At 42.8% G+C, this 26,415-nt stretch overlaps 2 protein-coding genes across 10 annotated transcripts; both read left to right on the forward strand.

Moving 5' to 3' along the window:
• Positions 1–658: 658 nt before the first annotated feature.
• taok2b (TAO kinase 2b) lies at positions 659–18,283 on the forward strand. 4 transcript variants are annotated; one of them, XM_034559559.1, is made up of 13 exons: positions 659–1,530; positions 1,642–1,735; positions 2,053–2,134; positions 2,712–2,879; positions 3,826–4,032; positions 4,420–4,664; positions 5,041–5,218; positions 5,439–5,567; positions 5,844–6,047; positions 6,915–7,154; positions 12,048–12,260; positions 13,846–14,028; positions 14,915–18,283. In XM_034559559.1, exons 1-13 carry the CDS (start codon positions 1,191–1,193, stop codon positions 15,851–15,853), a joined length of 3,222 nt encoding a protein of 1,073 aa, XP_034415450.1. In that variant the 5' UTR covers positions 659–1,190; the 3' UTR covers positions 15,854–18,283. The 4 variants fall into 4 exon arrangements, with proteins under 4 accessions (XP_034415450.1, XP_034415446.1, XP_034415449.1 ...); XM_034559555.1 differs by lacking the exons at positions 12,048–12,260; positions 13,846–14,028; positions 14,915–18,283 and having other exon boundaries at positions 679–1,530; positions 5,041–5,233; positions 6,915–10,475; XM_034559558.1 differs by lacking the exons at positions 12,048–12,260; positions 13,846–14,028; positions 14,915–18,283 and having other exon boundaries at positions 680–1,535; positions 5,041–5,233; positions 6,915–10,475.
• An 892-nt stretch (positions 18,284–19,175) lies between these two features.
• Positions 19,176–26,167, forward strand: maz (MYC associated zinc finger protein). 6 transcript variants are annotated; one of them, XM_034559561.1, is made up of 8 exons: positions 19,177–19,780; positions 20,158–20,300; positions 20,485–20,635; positions 21,308–21,729; positions 22,289–22,536; positions 22,845–22,908; positions 23,427–23,598; positions 24,891–26,167. In XM_034559561.1, the coding sequence occupies exons 2-8, from the start codon at positions 20,268–20,270 to the stop codon at positions 25,229–25,231; spliced, it is 1,431 nt and encodes a 476-aa protein (XP_034415452.1). In that variant the 5' UTR covers positions 19,177–19,780; positions 20,158–20,267; the 3' UTR covers positions 25,232–26,167. The 6 variants fall into 6 exon arrangements, with proteins under 6 accessions (XP_034415454.1, XP_034415452.1, XP_034415453.1 ...); XM_034559562.1 differs by having other exon boundaries at positions 19,177–19,485; XM_034559563.1 differs by having other exon boundaries at positions 19,176–20,300; positions 22,845–22,875.
• The last annotated feature ends 248 nt before the right edge of the window (positions 26,168–26,415 follow it).

Raw genomic sequence — 26,415 nt, forward strand, 5'->3', positions numbered from 1 at the left:
TACCTTGCCCCAAACTGATGCAAAAAAACCTGATTAATATGTGGGGGGATTTATTGGCAGATATTTTATACAATATTCATAATTATGTTCTAATCGGTGTATAATCACCCAAAACTAAGAATAATTATACTTCCCTTAGCTTAGAAAAGGCCATTTATATCTACAGCAGCCCAGAACAGACGGCCTTTTGGGTTTTACATTATCTGAAGGTAGTGATTCGTTCCAAAGTTTAGCATTAAACGGGCCCTTGTGCTAATTTATTAGAGATTGTAGTATGGATAAGCGCCGACGTTACTGATGCTATTTCATTCATACTTTTTCATGTTTTGATGTCATTTATTATCACGCTGCAGCGTGCATTTGCTCGGCTGTCTCATGTCAGGCTGAGCTCCTCCAACTACGCACACACAGACACAAACACACGCAAAGCGCGAGCAAATTGGCCGCTGTGGTGAAGTGAACCAGGTACAGTAAAGATTACTTGAGTCAACGCCAACTACGCTTGTTACTGTATGTGTAATACATTATTTGCAACTAAAAAGCCAATACAAGTACATGCATGTAAACAAAAGTGAAACAAGCAGCCAATATATATATATATATATATATATATATATATATATATATATATATATTTATATATATATATTTATATTTGACCTTCTCTGCTGGCTGAGATAAAGCATCAATGAGCACAGGATGTCTGATACTGGTGGTAGTCTGTGTTCTTAATTATTTCTAAATGTTATATATTTTTCCAACATTTTACATTTGTTTTCAGTGAGATATTCATATAGTGACTTTGCTGTTGTAATCATAACTGTTGCTGCTCTAGAAACAATATTTAATTTTAACAAAATTATAAATAACTTCTTATCCTGTTTTAATTTGTTTTTCAATTCTATGTAGAAAAGCAAAGTATTGCTAAGAGTATTGCCTAGTTGTACTGAAATCCTAAAGATACCATAGTTCTCCAGGGGTGAGCACATGGTATTTTATTAGAAAATGTACACACTGTCCCTTTTTAATCCACAAATCAAAACACTATTGTTAGTTATCAATAAAAAAAAATAAAAATATTTGGTACAGGCCTAATGGAAACGGCCAGTGTTTGGTAGTTTATAGTCAGTCAACTAATCCTTTCAGCACTACCTGCATATTTCTCACAAGGACATCAGACTCCACTGTTCATGAGCTGCAGGTTACTGTTGTTATTAGACATGAGGCGGCATGACCCTCGTGATACTCGTGTCTGTTCATGTGGTGAAGACGGCTGTGAGCCCCGAGGTGGTGATCTCTGTCAGTCCAGGTTCAAAGAAAGAAAGAAAGAGAAAGATGGATGGATGGATGGATGGATGGATGGATGGATGGATGGATGGATGGATGGATGGATGGATGGATGGATGGATGAAATTGCTTTGTTGTATCCTCCATGCAGGATGGCCCCTGAGGTGATTCTGGCCATGGACGAGGGTCAGTACGATGGGAAGGTGGATGTGTGGTCACTTGGCATCACCTGTATAGAGCTGGGTAAGGTGTGTGTGTGTGTGCGTGCGTGCGCGTGTGCGCGTGTGCCTTTGCTTATTCCTCTCTTCTTTTGTTGTTCTTGCTCTTTATCTGTCGTGCTTTGTCACTCTGTAGCGGAAAGGAAGCCTCCTCTGTTCAACATGAATGCTATGAGTGCCTTATACCACATCGCCCAGAATGAGAGCCCTGTGTTGCAGTCTAATCACTGGTGAGAGTTGGAGATGCTTCATAAATGTCCTTTTAAGACTTTTGTTGATTTGTTATGCAAAGTGGAGCATTTTATTATGTTGCTTGACTTGATGTTGAGGCCTTTTCATCTATTTTTTTTTTTTAAAGTATGGAGGCTTGATTTAATTTATGTCTTTACACACATTTCCAGGAAGTCTACAGGGAAATAGAAACTAAATGAATGTGGGACCACCTGAATTTATTGATCTGTGGTTTAGTTAGAAGAACACCAACTGCTTTCATTTATCATTACAACAGGAATGGTACTTTATATAATGACAATTATATCATTTTCAGGTCGGATTATTTTCGAAATTTTGTGGACTCCTGTTTGCAGAAGATCGCCCAGGACAGACCTACCTCTGATGTGCTGCTCAAGGTACAAAGAGCTGTTTGATGTCGCACATGAAGGCAGGCGGAGCATGTGATCATCTCTTTGTAAAAGATTGTCTTTGTCATCAAGCAAACAAAATCTAAATTGAAAGAATGAATCTAATTAGTATGTTCCAATAAGTGTCGGGCACAAACATGTCAGGTATTGTTGGTTTTCATTGATAACAATAAATATTACATTTAATTATATTTTGTTCATCAGGTGTTTAAATGTAATTATTTATTTAAGAATAAAGTTTCTCACCAGTTACCAGATCTCGAACATAACGTAACAAGCAAATCAGCTTGTTGCCGTTGGGGAAATACATTATTTCCCCCTAACTTCAAAGGCATCAGTCAGGAAAACAGTGAGTGGAGGAACAATCATCAGTATGAAGGCAATAGTTTTAGTTATTGCGCAACTTATTCTGGTTTATAAGAAGAACAAAACAAAATCAACATCTTAACCGTACTCCAACTCCCATGTAGGTATCCCGTTGGTTAATCTTGATTATAGAAGGAACTTGACCGTAGACACTAATGATCCTGTGATTTCCCATTCTCGTCACCCCTCTATCCACCAGCACCATTTCCTATGCAGAGAGCGTCCCATAACAGCTGTGATGGACCTGATCGCCCGCACCAAGGATGCTGTCCGCGAGCTGGACAACCTTCAGTATCGGAAGATGAAGAAAATCCTCTTCCACGAGGCCCTCAACGGCCCCGCGCCAGAAGGAGGCGATGAGGAAGAGGTACTAATGGGACGGAGGTGGAGCAAGAGGCCAACAGCTGCCGGGAGAGATAAAGTTTTTAAAAAACAGTCGGGGAGATCAAAAGATTACTGATGGATAAATACGAGTAGAACCCGGTTGTCATAAATGACAGCAGTGCTGCAACACCAGCAGACGAGGTTTATGAAACGGGAACCTGTGACGAAAGGATCGCATTTGTTCAGATTTATTTGAGCCGTTACCCATCCTTGAAAATATGCCCAGATCAGCACTGATATCCATTTAATTACAGTGGATTGCTTTGAATAGCCTGATTTTTGTGAAGTGAAACCGTTTGCATTGCCTTAAAGCCACATGTCGTGTTTCATACTAACCAAAAGCATAAAACAAGAACTATGTAAAAACCTTTGAAAAGACTATAGTTGTCATTATCTAAGTTTTAAATGCGTCTCCAAACCTTCAGAGTGAGATGCCTGGAGTAACTGAAATGTTTGTAGGAGTCTAGTCAAACGCAACAAAAATGTACAGTTGCGTTGAAGATGAACCTTCAAACCCCTTTTATTTTTGAAGACGAAGAAGCATGTATCGGGTTCTGTAAGGGAAAACAGCTGTTTCTAGCATCCATCCTGCCTTTGTATTGTACTTCTCAATATGTATTGTGAATGTCGGGCCCCTTCCTCTCCATACAAAGGCCTTTGTTAGACATTTAAATCCAGTTGGTTGTTCCCCCGAAAAGGAAATAAAGGAATTCTGAGAATGTGGGGCTGCACTTTTCTAGAGTAGGCCTGTGTCTTACTGTTGGCTTGTTTCATATGTTACTGTTTGTCTGCTAAGAAAGGTATTTATGGAATACATTAATAGATGTATGCTATAAACTGGCCAGTACACAACTATGACCTATGTAGTAAAGAAACCGTCCTAAACCTCTTGACAGTTTTGACCAAATTTCCACTTTCTTTTCCACCAGGATGTGGAGCAGTATATGCTGCGCACCGGCACAGTCAACAGCATGGAGAGCTCCCACTCTCTACCATCCATGTCAATCAGTGCCAGCTCCCAGAGCAGCTCGGTCAATAGCCTGGCAGACGGCTCTGACGACAGCGGGGAGATGGCCATGATGCAGGAGGGAGAGCACACCGTCACCTCCAACAGCTCCGTCCTGCACAAGCCCCTGGTCAGTCCAAATGTTGTACTGTCTGTGGGCGGGTATGTTGAGTGTCAAACCCCATCTTTATTCTTTACTTTGACTTAGTCAAATTCTGGGTTTGGACAAGCTTTTATGGTCTGACCAATTTCACACACGCACACACACTTGCCCCACCTTCAGGAAATTGAAAGCAAGAGCAGCACTAGTTTAGAAGACATGACATGACTGAGAAGCAGAAAATCACGCAGTACAGTAACAAGTCTACCAAACCAACTGCTAAAGGTTTGGTGGACTGAGTGAATCTTCATTGATTCAGTAGTTAAACTGTATGAAATATTTAGTACTCGGATGAGAAAAGACAGATCCTTAAACCACCATGAACTGTTTGTCCTTTGCTTGCTCTCCTCTATGTAGAGCCATGACAACATATACGATGATCCATATCAGCCAGAGGTTGACCCACTACGAGAAGCTTCATCTGCTGTTGCTGCTGCTGCTGCGGCTGCTGCTGCTGCTGGGGGTGGTGGAGGTGGAGGAGGAGGCGGAGGGAGGCGGCGTCGAGGCAGAGACCATTTTGCCACCATCAGAACAGCCTCCCTTGTCACCCGTCAGATCCAAGAACACGAGCAAGGCTCTGCCCTCAGAGAGCAGATGTCAGGGTAACGTGACACATACATGCTATATATTTCTCTAAAAATATTGTTCAAGTTCATTTTGTATAGCTCTTAAGCATACTTACAATTTAGTAGGGTGTTACAGTCTACAGCTTATAAAAACACATACACACACACACACACACACACACACACACACACACACAAACACTCTACAGGAGCAATTTGGGGTTGAGTGTGATCAGTGTATGAATGGGTGTGAATGGTTGAATAATGACAAGTAGTGGTAAAGCGCTTTGATTGGTCGGAAGTCTACCATTACCATAGCTTATGAAACTGGAAATAAAATGGACAGAACAAGGAAAACCTTCAGTTAAACCTTGTTCCTTCTAGCTAAGCAATGCCCCGTTTCCCCTCACAGGTACAAGCGAATGCGGCGGCAGCACCAGAAGCAGCTGATGGGCTTGGAGAACAAGCTGAAGGCAGAGATGGATGAGCACCAGCTCCGGCTGGATAAAGAGCTGGAGAATCAGAGGAACAGCTTCTCAATGGAGGGAGAAAAGCTCTCCAAGAAGCACCAGGCTATCTTGGAGAAGGAGGTGAGCTGGTGGAGGGTGAGTGAGTGATAATATGAGATCAGAGGGCGAGATGAATACGAGATGGGAAAACTAGACATGTCAACAAGCACACGGCTTGACATAACAATCAGAGAAACTAAAGGGGGGAGATCTGTAATCTGAAAAATACCTGATTTACAGCGAGTTTAAAAAAAAAAAGTACTCTGACGTTAATGAGATTGTGTTTTTTTTTTTTTCTTAGACAAAGGCAGTTCTGACTGAGGAGAAGAAGTTCCAGCAGCACATACTGGGCCAGCAAAAGAAGGAGTTGACGGGTCTGCTGGAGTCCCAGAAACGGCAGTATCGCCAACGCAAAGAGCAGCTCAAAGAGGTGCTTCTTTGTTTTGTCAGCAGTCTGCTCACAACCACAAACAAGAATTATGGACGGAAACATAGTTCCTGTTTTGCATAAATTGGCCTCTGTTGATGAGCTTTACCATACTACTGATTCCACTATACAATTTAATTCAATAAGAGTGTAACTTCCATTTTCTTTTCACCACTACCCTGCGACTTAAGCTGAACCCTGCATCTTACTAACGATATACAAACAGCACTACTCTTTCAGCCTATTCAGCTAACACTAGTCGTCTTTCTTCCTCTCCAGGAACTGAATGAGAACCAGTCGACACCAAAGCGAGAGAAGCAAGAGTGGTTGGTGCATCAGAAGGAGTGTCTGCAGCAGCTACAGGCGGAGGAAGAGGCAGGCCTGCTGCGGCGGCAGAGGCAGTATTATGAGCTGCAATGTCGCCAGTACAAGAGGAAGATGCTACTGGCACGCCACAACCTAGAGCAGGACCTGCTCCGAGAGGTACCTTTTTTTAAATGAGATAATCAACAGTTAAATTCTCCTAAAACATATTTTATTAAACAGCCTGCCTTCCAGGAGAATTCAAACAGATCGGTCTCAATGTTGTATTGTTTTGCTGTGTACATTTACTGGTTTAAGTCTTTGTACTCTTTGAGCAAAGTGGAGGTGGACATATTCAGGCACAGTCTTGGAGGGAGTTGGTAAATTACATTATCAGGTAGCAAAATCATCTTCAGGTAGTTAATAAAAACAGATAAAAAAATTAATTTTGCATGCTATTTTTTGGAATGGACAAATTATTAAATAATGTTTAAATATAAAGTAGTCAAATGCAACTGCTTTAAAGTTACAATCTCAAAGATCGCTATTTCGTTCTCTTTGGTGAAACTCCCATGTTGATGCTACCTCTAAAAAAAGTCCAGCAAAGACTTTTCTCTTAACATTTTAATATTTTATATTATTGCTTTGTTTGGAAATCAACAATAATAGACTAAGACTTCTTGTTAAAATGGCCGGTGGGACTAATTTTCCCTAGTGGGACAATAAAAAATATCTAAACCAAATAAGATGGATTTGAATGTATTATTTTGGATCCCACTTCCCAGTGATCCAAACAGTGCTGCTTTTTCCCGGAAATGTCGCAACAGACACAGATCTCAGGCTTTCATCAGTGGGCCATATGCTCGCTTGATTGTAGAGACTAACTAAAAGAAATATATTTAAAATATCTTAGAAATTAAATGAATAAGAAATACACTTTAAATATTCTCAGATTCTCCTTCCATAAATCTGTAGAAAATAGCTTCCTCTCCTCACAATATTTCAGTGTCCTTCCTGCCACTTTACCATCTCCTTTTCTTCTTTTAGGAACTGAACAAGAAGCAGACTCTGAAGGACTTGGAGTGTGCGATGCTTCTTCGTCACCACGAGTCCACCCAGGAGCTGGAGTTCCGCCAGCTGGGTTTGGTGCAGCGCACGCGGGCCGACCTGATCCGCACGCAGCACCAGACGGAGCTCACCAACCAGATGGAGTATAACAAGAGGCGTGAGCAAGAGCTGCGTCAGAAACACGCCGTGGAGGTCCGCCAGCAGCCCAAGAGCCTCAAAGTGAGTGAGGAGGGAGAGGGACAGACAACAGAGGGGCCGAGCGGCAGCTGGGACAGTGAGGCGGGGGTGGTAGGAGTAGAGGGGGGTGACGAGAGCGATGGCGAGTTAGAAAAGGAGAGCGAGGTGGTGGCTGTTGAGATGTATGATGTTGAGGATGAACTTGATGGAGTGGAGGAGGGCGGCGTGAGTGTCCCTGTGGTTGAAAGGAAGGATGAGCTTGATGACACAAATGTCACAAATGATGAGGCTGAGAAGGAGGAGTGGAAAGTCAGTGAAGAGGGTACAGAGCTGAGGGAAGTAGGAGTGCAGTGGGAGTACGAGGATGATCACAGTAAAACTTCTCATGTAGACACAGACGAGGAAGAAGAGGGCAGGGGCGTGGCTGATGGTTGCCCATCAGAGTTCGTCTCATCCCTGTCCCCAGAAAAAAGACGAATCCGTGCGCGAGCGATTGACGAGCTGTCTGAGTTTTACTTCCCTGATGCTGCAGAGGAGCTGGAGTCCCAACCCATCTCTCCCCATTCTCCCCCCTCCCAGACTTCTTTTCCTTCACTCCTCTCTCACGCCATCTGCCTTCTCCTCTCCCTTTCCGCGGCTGCCCAGCCCTCCAACCTCACTTTGCTGCTCCTCTCCATCTTCCTCCTCTCGCTCCGTCGCTCACCTCCTCTGCCCTCGGTGGCCTCTGTTCTCCTCTCCGCTGAGCTTGCCTGTTTGGCACTCTTCTTCTCGTACCTCTTCCTTCGTTCATGCTGCTCCCTGTCTCTCTCCACCTACTTGTCGCTCAGCCTCTGGGCCAGCAGCCTCTTCAGTTTAGGACTCTCCCTCAGTTTGGGGATTTATTACATCCCCATGATTTTAATTTCAGCCTCCTTCCTCAGCTCTCCCTCGCTCTTCCTCTCTCTGTACTTGGTGGTGGTGCTGATTGTCAGGCCGGCCCGCGACTTCTTCCAGCACGCACCCCGCAAAGTCAACCGCCTCTGCATGCGAGTTCTTTTCCGGCTGCCTCGACCCCTGTTTGCTATGTGCCAGTCGGTCTTGGGCGGGATGGCTGAGCGTAACCTCTATGAGATGTTTCCCAAAGCAGGGCGCAACTGGGGAGGGCGCCAGTCCAAAATCCCAGTCCCTCTAAAGAGCTTACCTTTTGAGTATCAGACTCGCTGCAGTAACACCTCTCCCTTGGCCAAGGGCCTTCTCTGGGTGAAGCGGTTTGGTCGACGCCCCCTCGGGGGCCTGGCAGACCTGGCTAACTCCGTGGTGTTAAAACTTGCCGGACAGCTCCTTAAAAAGCTCCCGCTCAATTTCAGGATCAAACTCCAAACTCTGGGCCTCTTGAAGAAAGAGACCCCGAGCCGGCTGCCTCAACTGCTTCCCAGGGAGGTCAGAGAGAGAAGACAGAGGGAGAGGAGGGAGAGAGAGAGAGGGAGAGAAAGGGAGAGGGAGAGTCAGAGGAGTGAAGAGAGGTTGTTCCATGAGGTGGCAAGGTGGGAGTGCGGGTTGAGACGAACTTCATCCGGAAGGTTTGTCAGGGGGAAAGCTCGGCCATGGAGATAGCAACCGTGTGAGACAAATTGAAGTAAAGTGTGTGAGCATGAGATCATGCTCTTTTTTTTTTCTTTCTTTTTTTTTTTCAACCATCCTTTTGTGTGTCTTTTTTGAGTTGGGCCCACATGTCTGTCTTGTTGCATAACTCCCAAACTGGTTTTTGGTCACATTTCTAAAAGATGAGCTGTGTTTTGGCCTGCAGACATTCTGCCTGTGTGCACTGGCTGAAAGTGATTTTGGCTGCTGAAGCTTATCCAAACATGGCGTACTGTTGAATAGCCGGGCCCTGCCAACCTAAAACATGCAGCTGAACCCACGGTTACTGTACCAAACCCAGTGAAGTTTTCATTATTGTGCTTTTTGTAAAAGTTTTTATTTTATTTTATTATTTTGCTCTTCATTTGTAAGACAAATATTTTTGTTATGGTTATTTTTAAGACCAGTTTTGTGCAATCTTTTGTTTTTCTTTATAGTAGTCTTATTTCAAAGGTTGCAATGTTATATCAGTGCTTAGAACAAATATTAGTGTTGCATAGCTTCATGGCTGTAATTTCACTCTCCAAATACTGTGAAAACCCCCCAAACCAACCTGATGACGTCACTAACATCACCCTGAACACTAGCCTCAGTCGGCATAACGGCTGGACAGACACCTCTGAGACCATTTTGATGTGTAGTTCTTCTATTTAGAAGTCCAAGTGGAAAAGAATAAGCAGAAAGTCTGAATTTATAGGACTTTAATAAAGTTTATGGCCATTTAACCGAAACAATAAGCCTATCCAGCTCATTGTTTTATGTTCATCGTCATTATATCCATTATCTATCAGATTCTAGTTGGATATACTGTTGTTGTTGTTGTTGTTGTTGTTGCACTTCATACAATAATCTTTGTTAAGATTTACCATGTAAACATTTAGATATTGTTCCCTTTTATTAAACCTATAAACGTACAGCAGTTGAGTGCCTAGTTACAACTGTTTGCACAAATGTTTCTTTTGATGTGATATTTCCAACATTTAGAGTAAGAACGCAGGATATACTTTTGAGTAGTGAAAGTATAATATAATAATACAACTATTTAATATTTCAGTGTAGCTTAATTTATATGAACCCATATAGACAATCTTTTGAGACATGCAATCATTTTATAAGTCCAAAGATAAAAACAACTACTGAATGCGAAGGTTAGAATGGACGACCATCATATAAAAAGAAGATATCCAGTAATCGCAGACATCGGTTTAATTTTGCACTGCTCCAAAAAAAAAAAAAGGAAATGTGGTAAAACAGATCATTTCAGTTGAGAGTGATTATTTTCATTAGTGATGACTCTGCCATTATCCTTTCTAACGAACGTTGTTAAGCCTTTGAAATGTTTGACCAAAACCAAAGATATCCAGCTTACATTGACATATGACCGGTAAAAAAACCCAAATCCTCTTAATTAAGAAGCTGAGACCAGAGAATATTTTTATAATAATATGAATCTGTCAATCGATTAATCGTTTCCGCTTTACTTCAGTCGGACCAACTGGAAACTTGACAGTTAATAGTGCTGTTTTTTTATTTTGTATCTCATACTCTTGGAAATTTGTAGACTTAAACACCAAAAAGCTCTGATTTGTACATTTAATTGAGTGAAGTCCAGATGAACCATGTTTTGAAGAACATGTTCTATCGATACATGCAGACCTGAGAGCGTTAGAATTTATAAACGTTCATAAGTGCAAGGAAGTCTGATTAAGATGAGAACAATGCATTAGTGCCTATACATGATAATTATGTAGGAAAAAGATGCCCTACATTGTATTTCACAGAAGGACGACATTTGAGCTATTTACGTGGAGGAATATTTCTGAGTAGGAAAACTCAATCTTAACTGTATTTGACCCAGAGGGGAGAGAAAAGTTTGACACTTCTTTTTGGTGGCCTGCATTTGGGAAGTCTAGCTTTAAGAAAGACGTTTTTATTTGAATGTAACTTATTTGCCATTGATTTAATTTTGTGTTCCAGTTATTTCCTGTTCCTCTGTGTATGTTTACATGTTTGTATTCTGTTTTGTGACACCATTTCCACACAGTTATATCACCTTAAGTGTTTATGTTTTTATATATATATATATATATATATATAATTATTTTATTTATGCGGTATTTGTAAGACTAGTACTGCATTCTGTTTGGCGGCCATTTTGCATGAGTGTTGGCGTACTGTGGCTGTGTGCTCGCACGCATAGAACAGTTTTTGTTATCCTTCCAGATTTTTTTTTTTTTTTCTTTACACAAAAAATAAATAGTTTTGTGTGAAAATCATTGTCTTGTTTGTTTTTATGATTTTGTTTCCATTATTACCACGTTGTCTTAATTTGTATTATTTTTTCCCCCTAATTTCCCCAATCTTATTTTATTGATAAATCCCTTTATCGTTTTGGCCCTCATCCTCCTGTATCATCACACGTTTGACCTCCGTCTGTGGTGCCGCCCCTTTGTCAACAGCCAGCGACCATAAAACAGGTTCTGTGTCTGGGTTTCATCTCGGATACGGTGGAAATATTATTTATGTACGTTAACTTGGTAACTTGTGGGCATATATTCATTTAAAGAGCTCACAAGTAGGCTGTGTATTGGAAGCAGTTCAAACATGTTTTAAGAATATGTAACGTTGGTGTTTTTCCTCATTAGATGTCAATGCCGATAAATCACTTTGCTGTTAAAGGAACAATTTTTAATCCAAATGTACTCATCTGTTCATATTTAAGTTGTTCTAAAGTTGTTGATTTACATCTGAAATGTTTGGTTTAAACAGCAGCTGACAAATAGGTGAACTATACAACTATAGTTCAAACTCTCTAAGTACCCTTTTAATCGTTAAACCAAATAATCATACATGCATACACGTACATAATCATTACTTACCACTGACGATGATTAGTGGTATCAATCGCAGTATGAATATAACTCTTAGTTGAGTTGAGTTGAAATTAATTTTACTACCCTACAGCTGAATATAAATAGAATTATAATAACTATAATAAGATAGAAAGATGTAAAAGATACATCGGAGCATGGATAAGCATGACTTTTGTGATGTATTTAACTTGTCCGACCTTCATAAAACAACGATGTAATGTAATTTTGGCTGTGACGGTGTCCCTGTGAAACACCCAACATTTGACAGGTATTAGGTTGTGAAAATTATTCGTTTCAGCATTTTGCTATCAAAATTCGTCTGTACAAAAGGGTGTAAAAATACCCCCAAACAAACAGATTTGTAACATCCCTCTCCGTGTTCATTTGTAAAACCACAGGAGCACTTTAGCCCAGCTGCCTCCTTCTCTCTTCTCTCCTCCAGTCCAAAGAGCTGCAGATTAAGCGTCAGTTCCAGGACACCTGTAAGATCCAAACCCGTCAGTACAAGGCGCTGCGCAACCACCTGCTGGAGAACACGCCCAAGTCGGACCACAAGGCCGTGCTGAAGCGCCTGAAGGACGAGCAGACCCGTAAGCTGGCCATCCTGGCCGAGCAGTATGACCACTCCATCAATGATATGCTGTCCACACAGGCTGTGAGTAAGGCAAGGAGACGTTGTTCATTTCACACTCGCACCACACCGGCTATGCTGTGCCCGGCCCGGGGGGGTCCTGCCCGTCCACCTGCCTGCCATCCCGCCCGCCAACAAGCCTCCTGGTACCTTTAATCTCCACCTGAACCCACTTTTCCCAGTTTTAAACCAAATGGTCTGAACCGTCCTGTTTCTTCTAAGTTTAAAACACTCTTCCTCAAACGCCCTTTTACCTCGTGAGGAGAAAGCTGAGCAGTGGGGACAGCTTTGATAAAAATGTGATATCTCAGTTCAGTGAATAAATGTGAGAACACTGTAAAGAAAGAAAATGTTTTCTAATTCAGGACTCGGATGTTCAGTCTCATAATAATTCGATCCATTTTATCTTCCAAAGACTATTTGGCATTGCGTCCCTGTAACAGTCAGACTCAAGTTAAAAAGAAAATCCATGCAGCAGGAGTCTTTTATTCTTATTCCACACATTCAACAACATGACAACATGTTTAAATTGATCAGACTTCATACAGCTTCCTCTGGAGCCACACAAGGCTTTATATAACTGGTATTACCCCCTAGCACCTTTTAAACAGAATTTCATTTAATATATAAGCACCACCCTGAACACTACTTTGAAATGGGATTAAAGTATCAAAGTTACGTACAATTTCATCAACATCAAAGTACTAGATGCTGAAAAGGGCCCCTGTAAGAATAATAAAAAAATGTAACTAAGAATTGTTGAAATAATTACAAGGAACAGCAGCAAACCCTTACATTTGAGAAACTGGCACAATTAAATGTTCAAATCCAGTATTACTGTACTTTAGTAAATGTACTTGGTTTCATTCCACCGCTGCTTGGGAGGGTTTTGCTTCTTAAATAGTCAAATATAAGTTTTGACCCCACTCCACTAAACTCTCAACATGCTTCCCTCTCAGCACGGGACTCATACTTACACACAAAACCCCAAGCTTTTAAATAAACGAGACATAATGAGAAGAGGAACGTTACAAAATGTCTTGTTCCCTTCAATGATATAATGCCTCGTGCCTCTTTAATGACCTCCTGGCAGCGTGCCAGGTAAGCTCAGTAAGCCAAATCCCTGCTGCCCTTGTCTGTCCGCACATCTCCTCCTGCTGTGGTTCAAGTCTCGTTGGGAAGCTTTCCCATTCCCTGATTAAACTCAAACCAGTGGTCAGGAAAAACGACATTATTTATTTATTATTTTTAATTAAGAAAGTCTTTCAAATGAACATGTAATCTCTCTCCTGGAGCCAGGCATCAAACACACTCGGGTCAAAGTATTTCAACTGTTGTGCAACATTTTGTAAGGTTATCCTGATTAATGTGGATAACAGTTTGTTATTAATATGACTTAGTTGTGAGTTTAGTTCTATTCCCTCCTATTGAACACAGCATATACAGGCCCAAACTGATTCATTAAACACCACTCCTCATCCTCTCCGCTCTCTTTTCCTTTCGTTCTTGAAACTCTTCTTTTCCTCAACACTGACACACAATTTGTCTCCCATACAATCATGCCAAATCCATTTTTCATGGCACTCCCTCTTTTTTTTCTGTCTTTTAGCTGAGATTGGATGAGACTCAGGAAGCGGAGTACAAAGTGCTGCGGATGCAGCTGCAGCAGGAGCTGGAGCTGCTTAACGCCTACCAGAGCAAGATCAAGATCCACACCGACACGCAGCACGATCGAGAGGTCAAGGACCTGGAGCAGAGGGTGTCCATCCGTCGCGCCCTGCTGGAGCAGAGGGTTAGAGCCTTTGGCAATCACTTGTATGAAAGCAAAGCTCCTTAAAATGTAGTAAACGCCTCTGGTGAATTTTAGGAATCCAGTTGCAGAGAAGATTGTAAACTGACTTTTTTAGCTATGACATGGTTCGCTTTAAAGAAAATTCAGATATGACCTTTTGTTGTCATATGTTCTTCTACGATTAACTTAAAATGTTCTTCCACAAATGCCCCTTCAATAGCGGCTTTCACCCCATGGGCCATGACATCATTCACCCATTCACCCCTATTCACATGCTGATGGGAGGAGCTACGGTTCCACCTGCACATCAGCAGTAACTAACATTCACACACATTCATACACCGTAGACGCAGCTACGGGAGCAATTTTGGGGTTAAGTGTCTTGCTCAAGGACGAGAGGAGCGGGGATCGAACCGCCGATCCTCTGATTGAAAGACAACCCTGCTCACCACTGAACCACTGTCTTCTTAGTAGTTGTTCTGGAGCTCTCTTTCAATCATATCACATCAAAGCGTACGGAGTTGTTCTTCAAGGACTACCCGTCCATGTTACTTAGAAGTTCTGATACAAAGTTCATTCTTGACCCCGGAAACAGCAGCGGACAAAAACAATCACAAGATCTACTGTGTAGATGCTCATAAAGACAACAATCACATCTACATTTCCATGACAACAGAGCAACTCCATCTGCTATGCAATATTGCGTGTTTTGATCAAGGGCAACCCGAACTTGTGGTTAGATGGTATGCAGTAATTATAAACGGGTTCCCAAAGAGCTTCACGTTTGCAATCTAGAATCTTGGATTGGGAAAATATTTGATCACATTTTAATAATATTAACATTGAAAGAAAAATGACATTGTGTTGTCTCCTGCTTTTTCCCCAGATCGAGGAAGAGATGCTTTCCCTGCAGAACGAGCGCTCCGAACGCATCCGCACCCTCCTGGAGCGGCAGGCCAGCGAGATCGAGTCCTTTGACTCCGAGAGCTTGCGTCTGGGCTTCAGCAACATGGCCCTGACGGGCATCCCCAGTGAGGCCTACCCCATGCAGGGCTACCCAAACGTCCCGCCCCCCAGCTCCCGCTCTGCCGGCCACTGGAGCCACGGCATGCACCCGCAGAACATGCCGCCGCAGCCGCACTCCCGCCGCAGCCACAACAGCAGCAGCAGCAGCGGCATCAGTAGCGGCAGCGGCGCAGGGGACCGCAGGAGCGAGTCCTCCTCGTCCTCCCACCCACTGGGAATGGCCTTGGGGCTGGGGCGGGACGGGAGGGAGGTGCACCACTCGTCCCGCTCCTCCGCCTCATCTTCCTCGTCCTCGTCCTCCTCTTCCTCGCACCACCAGCGCCACCACCTGCCCCAGCACTACCACCACCAGAGCACGCCGCAGCTCTACCGTGAGCGGGAGCGGGATCGAGAGAGGGAGCGGGAGAAGGAGAGGGAGCGGGAGTGGGCTGGAGTGCGAGGCTCCGGCGGCGACCTGGCCCACCCACACCCCCTGCCCTTCTCCCATCACCTGCCCTCACGCTCCTCCTCTCAGTCCCTGGCCATGCTACCTCCCCCGCCGCCTGCCCCTCCTTCCATCTCTGGCCCGTCCTCCTCTTCCTCTTCCTCTTCCTCCTCACAGGGGGGAATCTACTCCGGCGCCGGGCTGGTTGTGCGCGGTGCCCCCGGCTTGATGGCCCTGAGGAACAGCCCCCAGCCTCTGAGGAGGACGGCGTCCGGCGGAGGGCCTGGAGGAGCCGGGGGCAGCGACGGGGTCCTGAGCCGAAGCACCTCAGTCACTTCACACATCTCTAATGGCTCCCATCTCTCCTACTCTTAGGCGGCAGGGTGGTAGCATGAAAAGGGGCAGTGATTTAGGAAGGTAGCTATCCCAGGTTGCATCTCAATACTCTCAGCTTGCCACCTTGCCTCGCGTCCTTTCTTGGACTGATCTCTCCTCTCAGAATAGCTGAAAGGATATCCCCCTTTCCTCTTAATGCACAGAAAGAGATCAGTCCCCATCAGAGGCAGAGAGAGGACAAACTGACATTGTTGAGCTGCAGCCTGCTCCTTTAGACTCAGGGTGGGTAGAGAGGCTTTCTCCCATTCTCACAGGTATAAAAGAGGGAGGGAGGAATGTAACCACCTGTAATACCACTGGATTAAGGTGACTTTAGATAAACAAAACAAAAAAAAGAGGTTTGTGTTTAATGTTTTTATCTTTGTTACTACCTGTATCAAAGTGAGACAGGAAGTGTGAGAGGAGGGTTATTTTGCCCTTTTTTTCTCCCAGAGGCTGCAGAGAGAGGGAATGGCAGCCGTGTCTTCTTCTATGATGTTCTATGCTGGAATGGAGAAAGAAAGAAGGATGGGGGAAGGGAAAAATGTGTTCTTTTGCATTGTGTATGTACTTGTATGTAGTCTGTAGAGTCCAGATAAATCTAGCAAGCACTTGTAACTGCAGCTCCAGAAAGGAAAAAAGGGGATAATCACAAAAGATGGGTGACTTTGGTCTCCAGCCTGCTGGGGGATTTGAAAACACTTTTATTGATTTACAACTGTTGATGTTTTGTTGATTTTTTTGTATTAAGTGTATAAAAAAAACACAAAAACAAGTTTCTTGGAACGTCACCAATGCCTTTAAGGGGTTCTTAAAGGGATGTCGTGCAATCAAAATTTTTATTTGATGACTGCAAGATGATTTAAAAACAGAATGTTTGTAAAGTAATATACTCTGTTCTTAAAATGCAGCTGGGATGTGGAGACACATTTGTGTGGACATGTAAAAATACAAAAAAAGCTTTCTGGCATTCATGACATATTGAATATATAAACAACATAGGTGTCTATGGGAGTCACCCCATGCATGAGATAGATGTACAAAAAAACAAGACATTTGTAAACATGACCAAATGAAACGTACCGTACCTGTCCAAGTTTCACTGGCATTGAAGATCACTCCACATTTTTGATCTTTGCTGTACATATTTATGGGAATAGTACAAACTAAAATGAGTCATTGGTTTTATAGTGTAACAAAGATCATGATAGTAATTTTGATATAGTCAAATGAGTATTGAATTCAAGATTTAGAGCGACAACTCCAACTGCATTTTCTATAGGTGTCAATATTACCATAACTAATCCTGATGTAATTGTTGTTGTAATTATTTTCCCATTTTTCTTGTGAAGAAGAGGGCCCGCTTTTGACTGTATAAAAAATAGATGATAAACTGTTGTCAGGTATGGTGTGTATTCAAGGTATTAATGATTATTAATAAGGGATTATTAATAATTGTTAATGATTCATGTATGTGTGTAAAGCGGTAATGTCTAGTTATATTGCCACTTTCTTTAGACAAAACAATTGCATTTTAAAAGACACTCCTACAGCTGCAACATCCCACTTATTCACGTGAACTCTGACCTCCTCTGAACTCTCACAGGAAAAAATTGAAGATTTTACAATTGGGCACTGGAATGTAAATGTGAATGCTGGATTTCCTTTTTACTTATTTGTTTTTATTGTGGGAATAAGTTTCCACACAGAAGCTCTCAAAGGAAGCACGGACAAAAAGAGAAGAAAGACGTGCACAATCCTAGAAGAAGAAGAAGAAGAAGAAGAAGAGGACGGGTGTCGACTGAGCTGCTGTGAACGTGCACCCTTATGTGCCGGCACAGCTGCAGTGACCGCAGCAGCCCGTCCTCACAGATAAAGACACCATTCAGTGTTTTTAGTTGCACTCTGTGCTTCTGTAGGTTAATTTAATCGAAGGAGATCAGAAATAATTGTAAATGTTATTGTTGGTGTTTTTTAAAAATATTTTATTTTAAATTGGAAAAAAAAAAAAAAAAAGTGAAAAAACATAATCACCCTGCTGTTTGTATGACTCAGAAACACCAGCGCAAGACAATTCCCTGTATAACCTACTACTTTATGCTCGGTTGGAATCTCAGTGCATGCATAAACTTCTTATATAAACTAAGACCGGCGGGTTTCGGGGCGGCCTTTGTGTTGGGGAAATCGGTGTGGTAGTGTTTTTAGACGGGTTGTTGTCAGTGTCAGAGGTCGTGGAGAGAGCAGGAGGTCTCAGTTCCTGCATCATGCCTGGATGAAAGATGAAGACAAAGAAGCAGCACAGGCTCATCTGTGTTTTGCAGAGTTTTCGTGGGGTGGGGGGGTTAAAATCCTATACTATTCCAAATCAAGCCATTACAGGGCTGAGGACAAGAAGGAAGAAGGGTCTTAAAGTATGTATTGGAAAAGTAATGGGGTGCTTTAAAAAGTAATACAAAAAAATAAAAAAAGATAATAAATTGATATTAACACATTACCTTGTCTTGATTGTATGTACTTTACGCACATGGCATTATTATTAAGATGCTTATTACAGGGCTGCAAACAGTCAGTTAATCTGTAAGCAATTGTCAGAAAATAATCAACAACTTATTTGATAATCAATTCAATCATTTTAAAAAAAAATACAAATTCCATAACTTTTCTGAATTTTTGTTTGGATTTTTTTCATCGTCTACAATATTGCACTTGTATATATTTTGATGTTTGAATATGTCAACTTGGGCTTTGAGAAATTATGAGGAACATTTTTTTTTTACTATTTTCAAAAAAGACAGAGTAAATAATCTACAGATTTATGGATAGCAAAAGTTGCATTGACGTTTAATTATCGATCAATCTTCTTAATTATTTTCTATTTTGTCCAGTAAATGTAAATTTGTAAAAACTAAAGCCCATCTCTTGTTGACATATTAAAACGTGTTATTTTGTCTAACTAGCAGTTAGATAGATATATCTAGAAATATTACATAATAATACATATTTTAAATCATTTTAAAAAATCAATGAATATTCACATTTAGGAAGCTGAAACTAGTTAATTGGGAGATTTTAATTTAAAGTGGACTTAAATTAATCCATTATCATTTTGTGTCTTTTGGCAATAAATTAATCGAGTAATCGTTTAGTTTATTATTATTATTATTATTATAGATTATTTTTACTTTGATGTACATGTTAAAAATACCATGTATTATACATAATATGTATAGTTGTATATCTGCCAAACAGGAAGTGTATCTGTACTTATGTCCGTCTGTTCTCATCTATTGTGTGTGTATCCGGAGCTGCTATTCGTCCTGTGTGCTATATCTGACTCTGACATCATTATTATAGGCCGACTGGGAGGATCTGTGCGCACTCTCCTTTAAGATGCGTCTGTCATCGCTCTGTTAATGGAAAGTCATTCTGGCTGCTTCCTGCAGTGCACGAGGAGATCTGTTCCTGCTGGCCCGCGGAAGGAGGGGGAAAAAAAACTACGGTGGTGCATTTTGTGTCGGCCGACAAAACCCAGGAAGGAAGGGGAGAGGACAGGCCCCGCCGAGGGAGACGGAAATGAGAGGGGGTGTCCAAAGAGGAAACCCTATCCCTTTAAGAGCAAGTGGGACATAGCGGTGCGAGAAAAGGAGAGGAGGGGGAGAAGAAAGAGGAATTAAAAAAGAAAAGGAAGAAAGAGACAGGGAGGGAGGAGGGAGAGCGGGCGATAAAAAAAGAAAGATGACATCCTCGCAGCTGAACGGCCGAGGTGGAGCGATAGGCTGCGGCCCGGCGAGAGCGCCGCTCGCCGGGGTCAGGGCTTGAATCCAACAACGAGGCTTCGACAAAACACCCGATTGGCCTATTGGGAGAAATCGGAAAAATAGATTCATAAATTAAAAACAAAGCATGACCTGCTGTGCTGCCAGATACGTGTGTTATAACCCATATTTGTTCTCTTGCGTAAAATGCATTTATTTCACGTAGAATGGTTTGTGTTTTTAGCGAAAGTGTGAGACTGTAATATGCGATTTTTTTTTAATTTAAAAAAAAGAAGAAGCTGTTTTGTTGTGTGGTGTTGCGTTTTAGTAAGATTAGTGTTGAGTAAAGTGAAGTTAGAAAACCAAAGTGAAACGAGAAACAGGCCATTATTGGACCCGGCCTGCTGCCTGCGAGCTGCAGCCTGCGTTAGACAACAGCTGCGTGCATTTTAATCGACAGCATTAGTGCTACCTCAATGACAATTGCAGACGACTTTATTCACGTTTTTCAAGCAAATCCAGAAGCCTGTCGTTTCTTCTGCGGGACAGGCGACTGTTTGCGCCTGAATCACCAGTGGGCCGATCAAAACCATGCAAAGGCTGCCCTCCACGATCTCAATCAGGAGCTGACTTTATAATCTCCATCGCCGTGGCGCAAAATGGATGCTTCTTGGAGCAATTTTCTCTTCCAGGTAGGCTTGCCGAGAAGGCATTGCTAGCCTCTTTTACTGCTCTCATTTTAACTGCGCGCACTTTTCTCACAATGTGTGTCCGTCAATCCTGCGGCCCTCACGTCTCGTATTTCAACCTAGCACCTCAAGATAATGCTGTGACTTGTGTTTACGTTTGGTGATGGCCTTCTACTTGCTTCTCCAGAATACTCCCACCCAAAACCAAGTGGACGGGAGCCTCCAATCAGAGCTCATGCCTGTGCATACGAGTTCTCCCCAAACCCCACCCACAGAGCACATAGCACAGCCTCCCTCGACTGTGGACACTGCTGCTCTCAGTGAGGAGCCCCTGCCCGGTGAGCCCCCACACTGCACTGCATCCTACATCTGTGGAGCGGACGAGACTGAACTCATTACACCTAACACTAAAGTGCATCATTTAAGTCAGTCAGGTTTTTTTTTTTTTTTAAACAGTGACATTGATTTTGGTCACTTGCAGGTGAAAAGACATACTATTTGTATTATTTCAGGCACCCAACAGTCAAATTTAAGATGGTTACATTATGTAAGATCAATGGGGATCTAAACAATCTATAATTTCTGATTTAGAGCAGAGGCAATTATTAATCGCTTGACGGGATATTAACTGGCAATTATTTAGATTATTAATTAATCATTTAAGCAATTTTTCAAAGCAAAGTTGCCAAAAGTTCACTGCTTTCAGTGACTCCAAGTATTTGCTCATCTTCGTTGCCTTCTATGATGGTAGATTATTTTTGGGAGATTTGTGATTGTTGGATTTTCATAATGGACATTTCTCACTATTTTCTGAAATTGCACAGACCATACTATACATTTAGATTATTGCAGTTAATTACATCTTAAAATTGCTTATTTTATGTTATTGTTACCTCACATGCTTGAAAGGTCATAGGTTATTATACCTATTAAAAAAACAACCAAATCACCGTCTCTGAAATTAACAACTCTCTTTCTTTCTATTTCCTTCCCGCCTTCCTGTGGTCCAGTGAAGCCAGTGTCTCGGCCGGCCCGCATGCCCCACATCTGTGCCATCTGCAACAAGCAGTTCAAGAACAACTACAACCTGCGGCGGCACCAGTCGGTCCACACTGGGGTACGCATGAAGGACAGGGCCAGAGAGCAGGAGGGGGCAAAGGAGGGAGCAGCCGGCCAGGTGGCAGTGGCGGCCCCGTCGGTGATGGCGGTGGGGGCTGGAGGGAGGGTGGAGAGGCCCACTGTTTCCCTCTCCCTGCTACACCTCTCCGCACCTCACCTTCTCGCCCCTCCTGTCGTGCTGGCGGGGGCCCAGCAGCCTCCCCTGGGTAGTCAGGATGGTGACGGGGTTGCCATGGCTAACGTAATGGCTAGTGTTAACCCCCATGCTCCGCCTCCTGCTGCTGTCGTCATGGCCACAGGGGCGACAGTACAGGTGGGTCAGGGCCTTGTGGAGATGGCTGTCATCAACCCCAAACCTTCAAGCATGTTGTTTCTTAAACTGCCGGAGATGGTTAACCCACCTTTTTTATTTTATTTTATTTTTTATTTGTGACCTGTATACAGTTACTGTGTATCACCAGCTTCGAAACTCTCCTGTGTGTTCAAATCTACACAACGTCCAGGCGTACATCAGTTCAGGGACCAGTAAATTCCATCCCAGTGTTTGGCACTGGTGCCCAGTTTGAGAAAACAACGTGCTAGAAGCCCCCCACGCTCCACTGCATGTTGTCTGTAACACAACTAGCTTGAAAGCAGATAAAGACTCCATCCAGCGGGACATAGTTAATCTAACATGTGAATCAACATCAGACATTTCTGCAAGTGCGCATTAGTACAAATCAGGCAAGAATATATTTGTGCATTTGCATGGTTACAACAAAAGATATAACAATATTACAATAGTTGTCGATGAATGTATTTCTTTTTGTGTTTCTAACTGTACTTCTACTTTCCATCTAAACGCTGTTGTGTGTTCATCTGTTTTGCCTCAGCGGCCTGCAAATCCTAACCCAAACCCGGTGAGGAAGAACCACGCCTGCGAGACGTGTGGGAAGGCTTTCCGTGACGTTTACCACCTCAACCGCCACCGCCTGTCCCACTCGGACGAGAAGCCGTTCTCATGTCCCATCTGCCAGCAGCGCTTCAAGAGAAAGGACCGCATGAGCCATCACGTGCGCTCCCACCAGGGGGGTGTGGAAAAGCCCTACGTCTGCCCCCACTGTGGCAAGGCTTTCTCCAGGTGAAAAACATATACTGTCAGGGTTGAGATAGAAAGACATCTCTTACCTTAGCATAAAGACTGGAAACTGCTGGTTCTGTCTGGAGAAAACCAAAAGTTGCCGGCTATAGCTCCATATTTAGCGTACAGACATGAGTGGTAACGTTCTTCTCAGCTAACTATTGACAAGTAAAGCATATTCTGAGAAGGTTGAACTCACTAGAGAAATGGGTTCTTCCTGACATTTCACACAAATGGTCACACCTTTTACCTTCAAAACTTTCGAAGCATTTTCTGTCCTAATAGGTTGACTCTCTTTCTCTCCCAAGGCCTGACCATCTGAACAGTCACGTCAGACAGGTACACTCCTCGGAGCGACCCTTCAAATGCCCGGTGCGTCATGTTTATCCTGTGTGGCAGCCGCACCTGCTAGTCCTACACAGCATATTATTTGGGTTCTTTTCACGTTTAAAATGACCATGTTTACATGCACAGTGTTCCAGATTACTCATGGTCGAGATGTTGTACATTACTGCACTTTTATTTGTCTTCAGCTGCCTCGTACGGATATCTGTTGACATGAGTAAATGAACATTGAGAATATTTCCATGGAAACTGATCTGGATAAAGGTCTTGCCTTTTTGAATACGCAGTAGGTGTAATTGAACTGTAATTATTATGTTTACATGCAGCAGCTCAAAGCCTTAAATAATCATGAGCATGACGAACATATTGGTGATTCAATTGGGTCGTGAACACTGGCTGATAACTTAAATGACTACAAGGTGACAATGTGTGAAACTAACAACTATATAAACATATGCACACATTTTCAAACTATGTTCGCATTCTTGTGCATAGGTCTTTGGTTTCTTCACCATAATCACTCATCTTTTCCATCTTTTTTCCAGACCTGTGAGTCTAGCTTTGCCACGAAGGATCGTTTGCGTGCGCATATGATTCGCCATGAGGAGAAGGTCCCCTGCCACATCTGTGGCAAGCTCCTGTCTGCTGCTTACATCACAGATCACATGAGGGTGCACAACCAGTCACAGCACCATGCTTGCCATCTCTGTAACCGCAGTAAGTTTACATTAAAGGATATGTCATATTATATTTTCATTTGTTGACAACAACCAGTGTTAAGTAGTCAAGACCAAGTCATTACCAAGACCAGTGTATTGAGGTCAAGACCAACGACGGGCACATGGTGGAACATGCAAACCGTAGGCACTCCTCAAATTAACAGGAACATAATTTCAATTTAGTCACATTATTGGTTGCAGTTGAAGCGGGGTTTTTTTTACAGCCAATCTCAGTCATGATGTTAACAAACACATGAGACAATGCCCAGGCAATTTAGTCTTGACATGAAAAACAAGAGTCCTCAATTGTGGCCAATTCTGTGACCTTCCAAAAGTGGACACTGACAAGCCTCAACTCTCTGGAGCTATAAAGCCGCTTCCAGCTTATTGTTTTGGTTTTCCAGTATCGGACTTTACTGTTTCAGTCGCGTCCGGCCGCAGCAGGTAGCTCTGATGTGGTAAGGTATTTGTAATTGTCTTATGTAAATCCTCTGGCTGCCAATAAAACAACTTATGAAGTAAATAAGATAAACGCACTGCATGCTAACTAACTGGTGAACATCGTGGAGAGATATTTTCCTCAGGAGTTGGTGGTAAGGACCAAAACAGAGGGTGAATATTGTTGCTACATATCTGCTGGATGTGTAAATAAGTAACAGTTTTGCTATATCACCATATCAACTTTTAAAGTGGTCTAATCTGTGCAGGCGTAAGTGCATACAAATATTTGTATAGCAATGCAGGCACACATACCATGTTTACACCTCTAATGTCAACCTAACGCTGAAGCGTTGTGTCAAAGAGTGTGGGAGAAATTGCACTGATCATGCAGAATGTAATCGTATTAACTTCCCTTATGTTTGATCTTGTTGAATCTGATCATGTAACCTTTGATTGAATTAATCGTGGCATGATTACCTAAACTAAGGAATTGTTGCCCACGTTTATGTCATCAGAAGTGGATCAGAAGGCTAATAAACAAACGCATCCAAGAGACCAACTAAACGATACAACAGGATGGGGATGATCGAGCCAAGTTAAACAGAGAGAGAACGACATCCCCTCAGGGTGCACATTTTGACCGTACCCTTGTCCTGTGTGCCATCCTCTGTGCATTAAAAGTGGGATTTGTTGTCTGAGTGGGATTACAAGAGCAGTTATTTATCTGTATAATGATATGATAAGATTTCACCACCTTTTTTGAGTTTTATTATGTTCCTTTTCGAGATCAGTTCTAGTCATTTGTGCGCATTTTCACTTTTCCCTCTCGTCTCTGCTCTCCTCCGTCAGGCTTCACCACACTGACATACCTTCGTGTCCATGCCCAGAAGCACCATGGGCAGGAGTGGAAAGACAGTCCAGGGGGCTTCGGCACAACCTCTGGTGGCATACTCGTCTGCCACCTATGCGGCATCCACTGCAAGACACCCACCCAGCTCCAGGGGCACATGGGCACCCATGGCAACAACCAGGGTGCCCCCAGCCCCATCACCACCAATGTGGCTGCCAGCAGCTCTGTCTCCCTCAGCAACATGGTGACAGCGCCGACTGTGTATGTCACCGGTAACACGGTGGTGGACCTGCTCGTCACAGACTGCTCGAGCATTGCAGCTCCACAATCCCACAGTTAACAGTAGAGAGCTCAGCAATAATAACCTCAGTCTCTTAACAGAGGGCAAGGTTGGAGACGGTTACAGTTGCGCGTAGATGCTGATCCGGTTTCAGTTTTGTAATATCCCCACTTATAGGTATGGTTAGGATTAAAAAGTGGGGGAGATTAACTCCAGTCGGCATTCAAGGGCAGTTTTCCCTCAGAGCTGCAGAGCTGGAGCATCAGTGAAAAGGAAGCTGTATTAATAGAGCAGTGAAGTCATGGAAAGAGGGACCTTTGTGGCGGCAGCAGGTTCATTGACACTCATGACAAACATGGATGTGTTGTCCAATTATTCCTGAATGCCCTTGTGCATTTAAGACTCCAATGAAACTGTGGTATTGTGGGCGTCTACTGTATTACTCTCCCCTCTCTGCCCTCTCTCTCTGTCCCTCCCCTCGACCCTGGCATTGGCTGCTCTCTGCAAGTGCACCAAGTACTGTATATCTCACACCAGCTCTGATCTTACCTCCATTTTTGCAGCTCACTTTCTAAGAATCCAAATGGCTTGCGTTAAGAAGTAGTAGGGAGAGAATAGCTTTCAGAAAACGTAACGAAGAAACCAGTAGAAAGGAGAGTTGTGTGTTTTTGGTTGTGTGTGTGTGTGTGTCTGTGCGCGCAAGTCAGGGGCTCTGCTAGCATGTTAGCTTGTTTGTTCACAAAACTAAAACCATTTGATTTTGCAAAGCTGTAATGCCAGGTTATTAAGTCTCTAGAGGGCTGTTTATTGATCAGGATGGAAGGCCATATGTGTTTTGGTCAGTATGGAAATGTGGGATGTACTTCTTCATTTGTTTTCCTAAAGGTACAGAGATAAGAATAGTTATGTTCAGGAATGTCAAGCACCTTAAGTCGTTATTGTTTGAGATTTCTTGGATTTTCTTGCTCTGAGTCTTCCTCTCTTGGTCTGGCCATTTAAAAGAAAGAAAAAAGAAGAAGAAAAGAAACAACTGCTAATCAACACGACAGCTTTTGACATGGCAATTCTTGTAGTCAAAAGCTACCTTTTGCATGAAATTAGGCTCAGTCATGCTTATTGTTAGGGAGCTGTCATGACAAAAGAAATATTTCGCAGTTCCACCAAGTTAGTTGGCTGTAAACAATAATATTTATAAAAGTCTTGATTTTATTCTGAATATTTTAACATTGTTGGCCATTCATTTG

The sequence above is a fragment of the Cyclopterus lumpus genome, chromosome 19 (assembly GCF_009769545.1).
Source record: "Cyclopterus lumpus isolate fCycLum1 chromosome 19, fCycLum1.pri, whole genome shotgun sequence".
Lineage (NCBI taxonomy): Eukaryota > Metazoa > Chordata > Actinopteri > Perciformes > Cyclopteridae > Cyclopterus > Cyclopterus lumpus.

What these genes read in the sequence shown, in the direction of transcription:
- maz (XM_034559560.1), top strand. Translation starts at nt 20,268, where the DNA reads ATGGATGCTTCTTGGAGCAATTTTCTCTTCCAG. An exon ending in GGAGCAATTTTCTCTTCCAG is followed by an intron (nt 20,301 to 20,484) that starts GTAGGCTTGCCG and finishes TTGCTTCTCCAG; the next exon opens with AATACTCCCACCCAAAACCA. An exon ending in AGCGACCCTTCAAATGCCCG is followed by an intron (nt 22,909 to 23,426) that starts GTGCGTCATGTT and finishes TCTTTTTTCCAG; the next exon opens with ACCTGTGAGTCTAGCTTTGC.
- taok2b (XM_034559555.1), top strand. Translation starts at nt 1,191, where the DNA reads ATGAGCTGCAGGTTACTGTTGTTATTAGACATGAGGCGGCATGACCCT. An exon ending in GTGTTGCAGTCTAATCACTG is followed by an intron (nt 1,736 to 2,052) that starts GTGAGAGTTGGA and finishes TATCATTTTCAG; the next exon opens with GTCGGATTATTTTCGAAATT. An exon ending in AAGGAGGCGATGAGGAAGAG is followed by an intron (nt 2,880 to 3,825) that starts GTACTAATGGGA and finishes CTTTTCCACCAG; the next exon opens with GATGTGGAGCAGTATATGCT.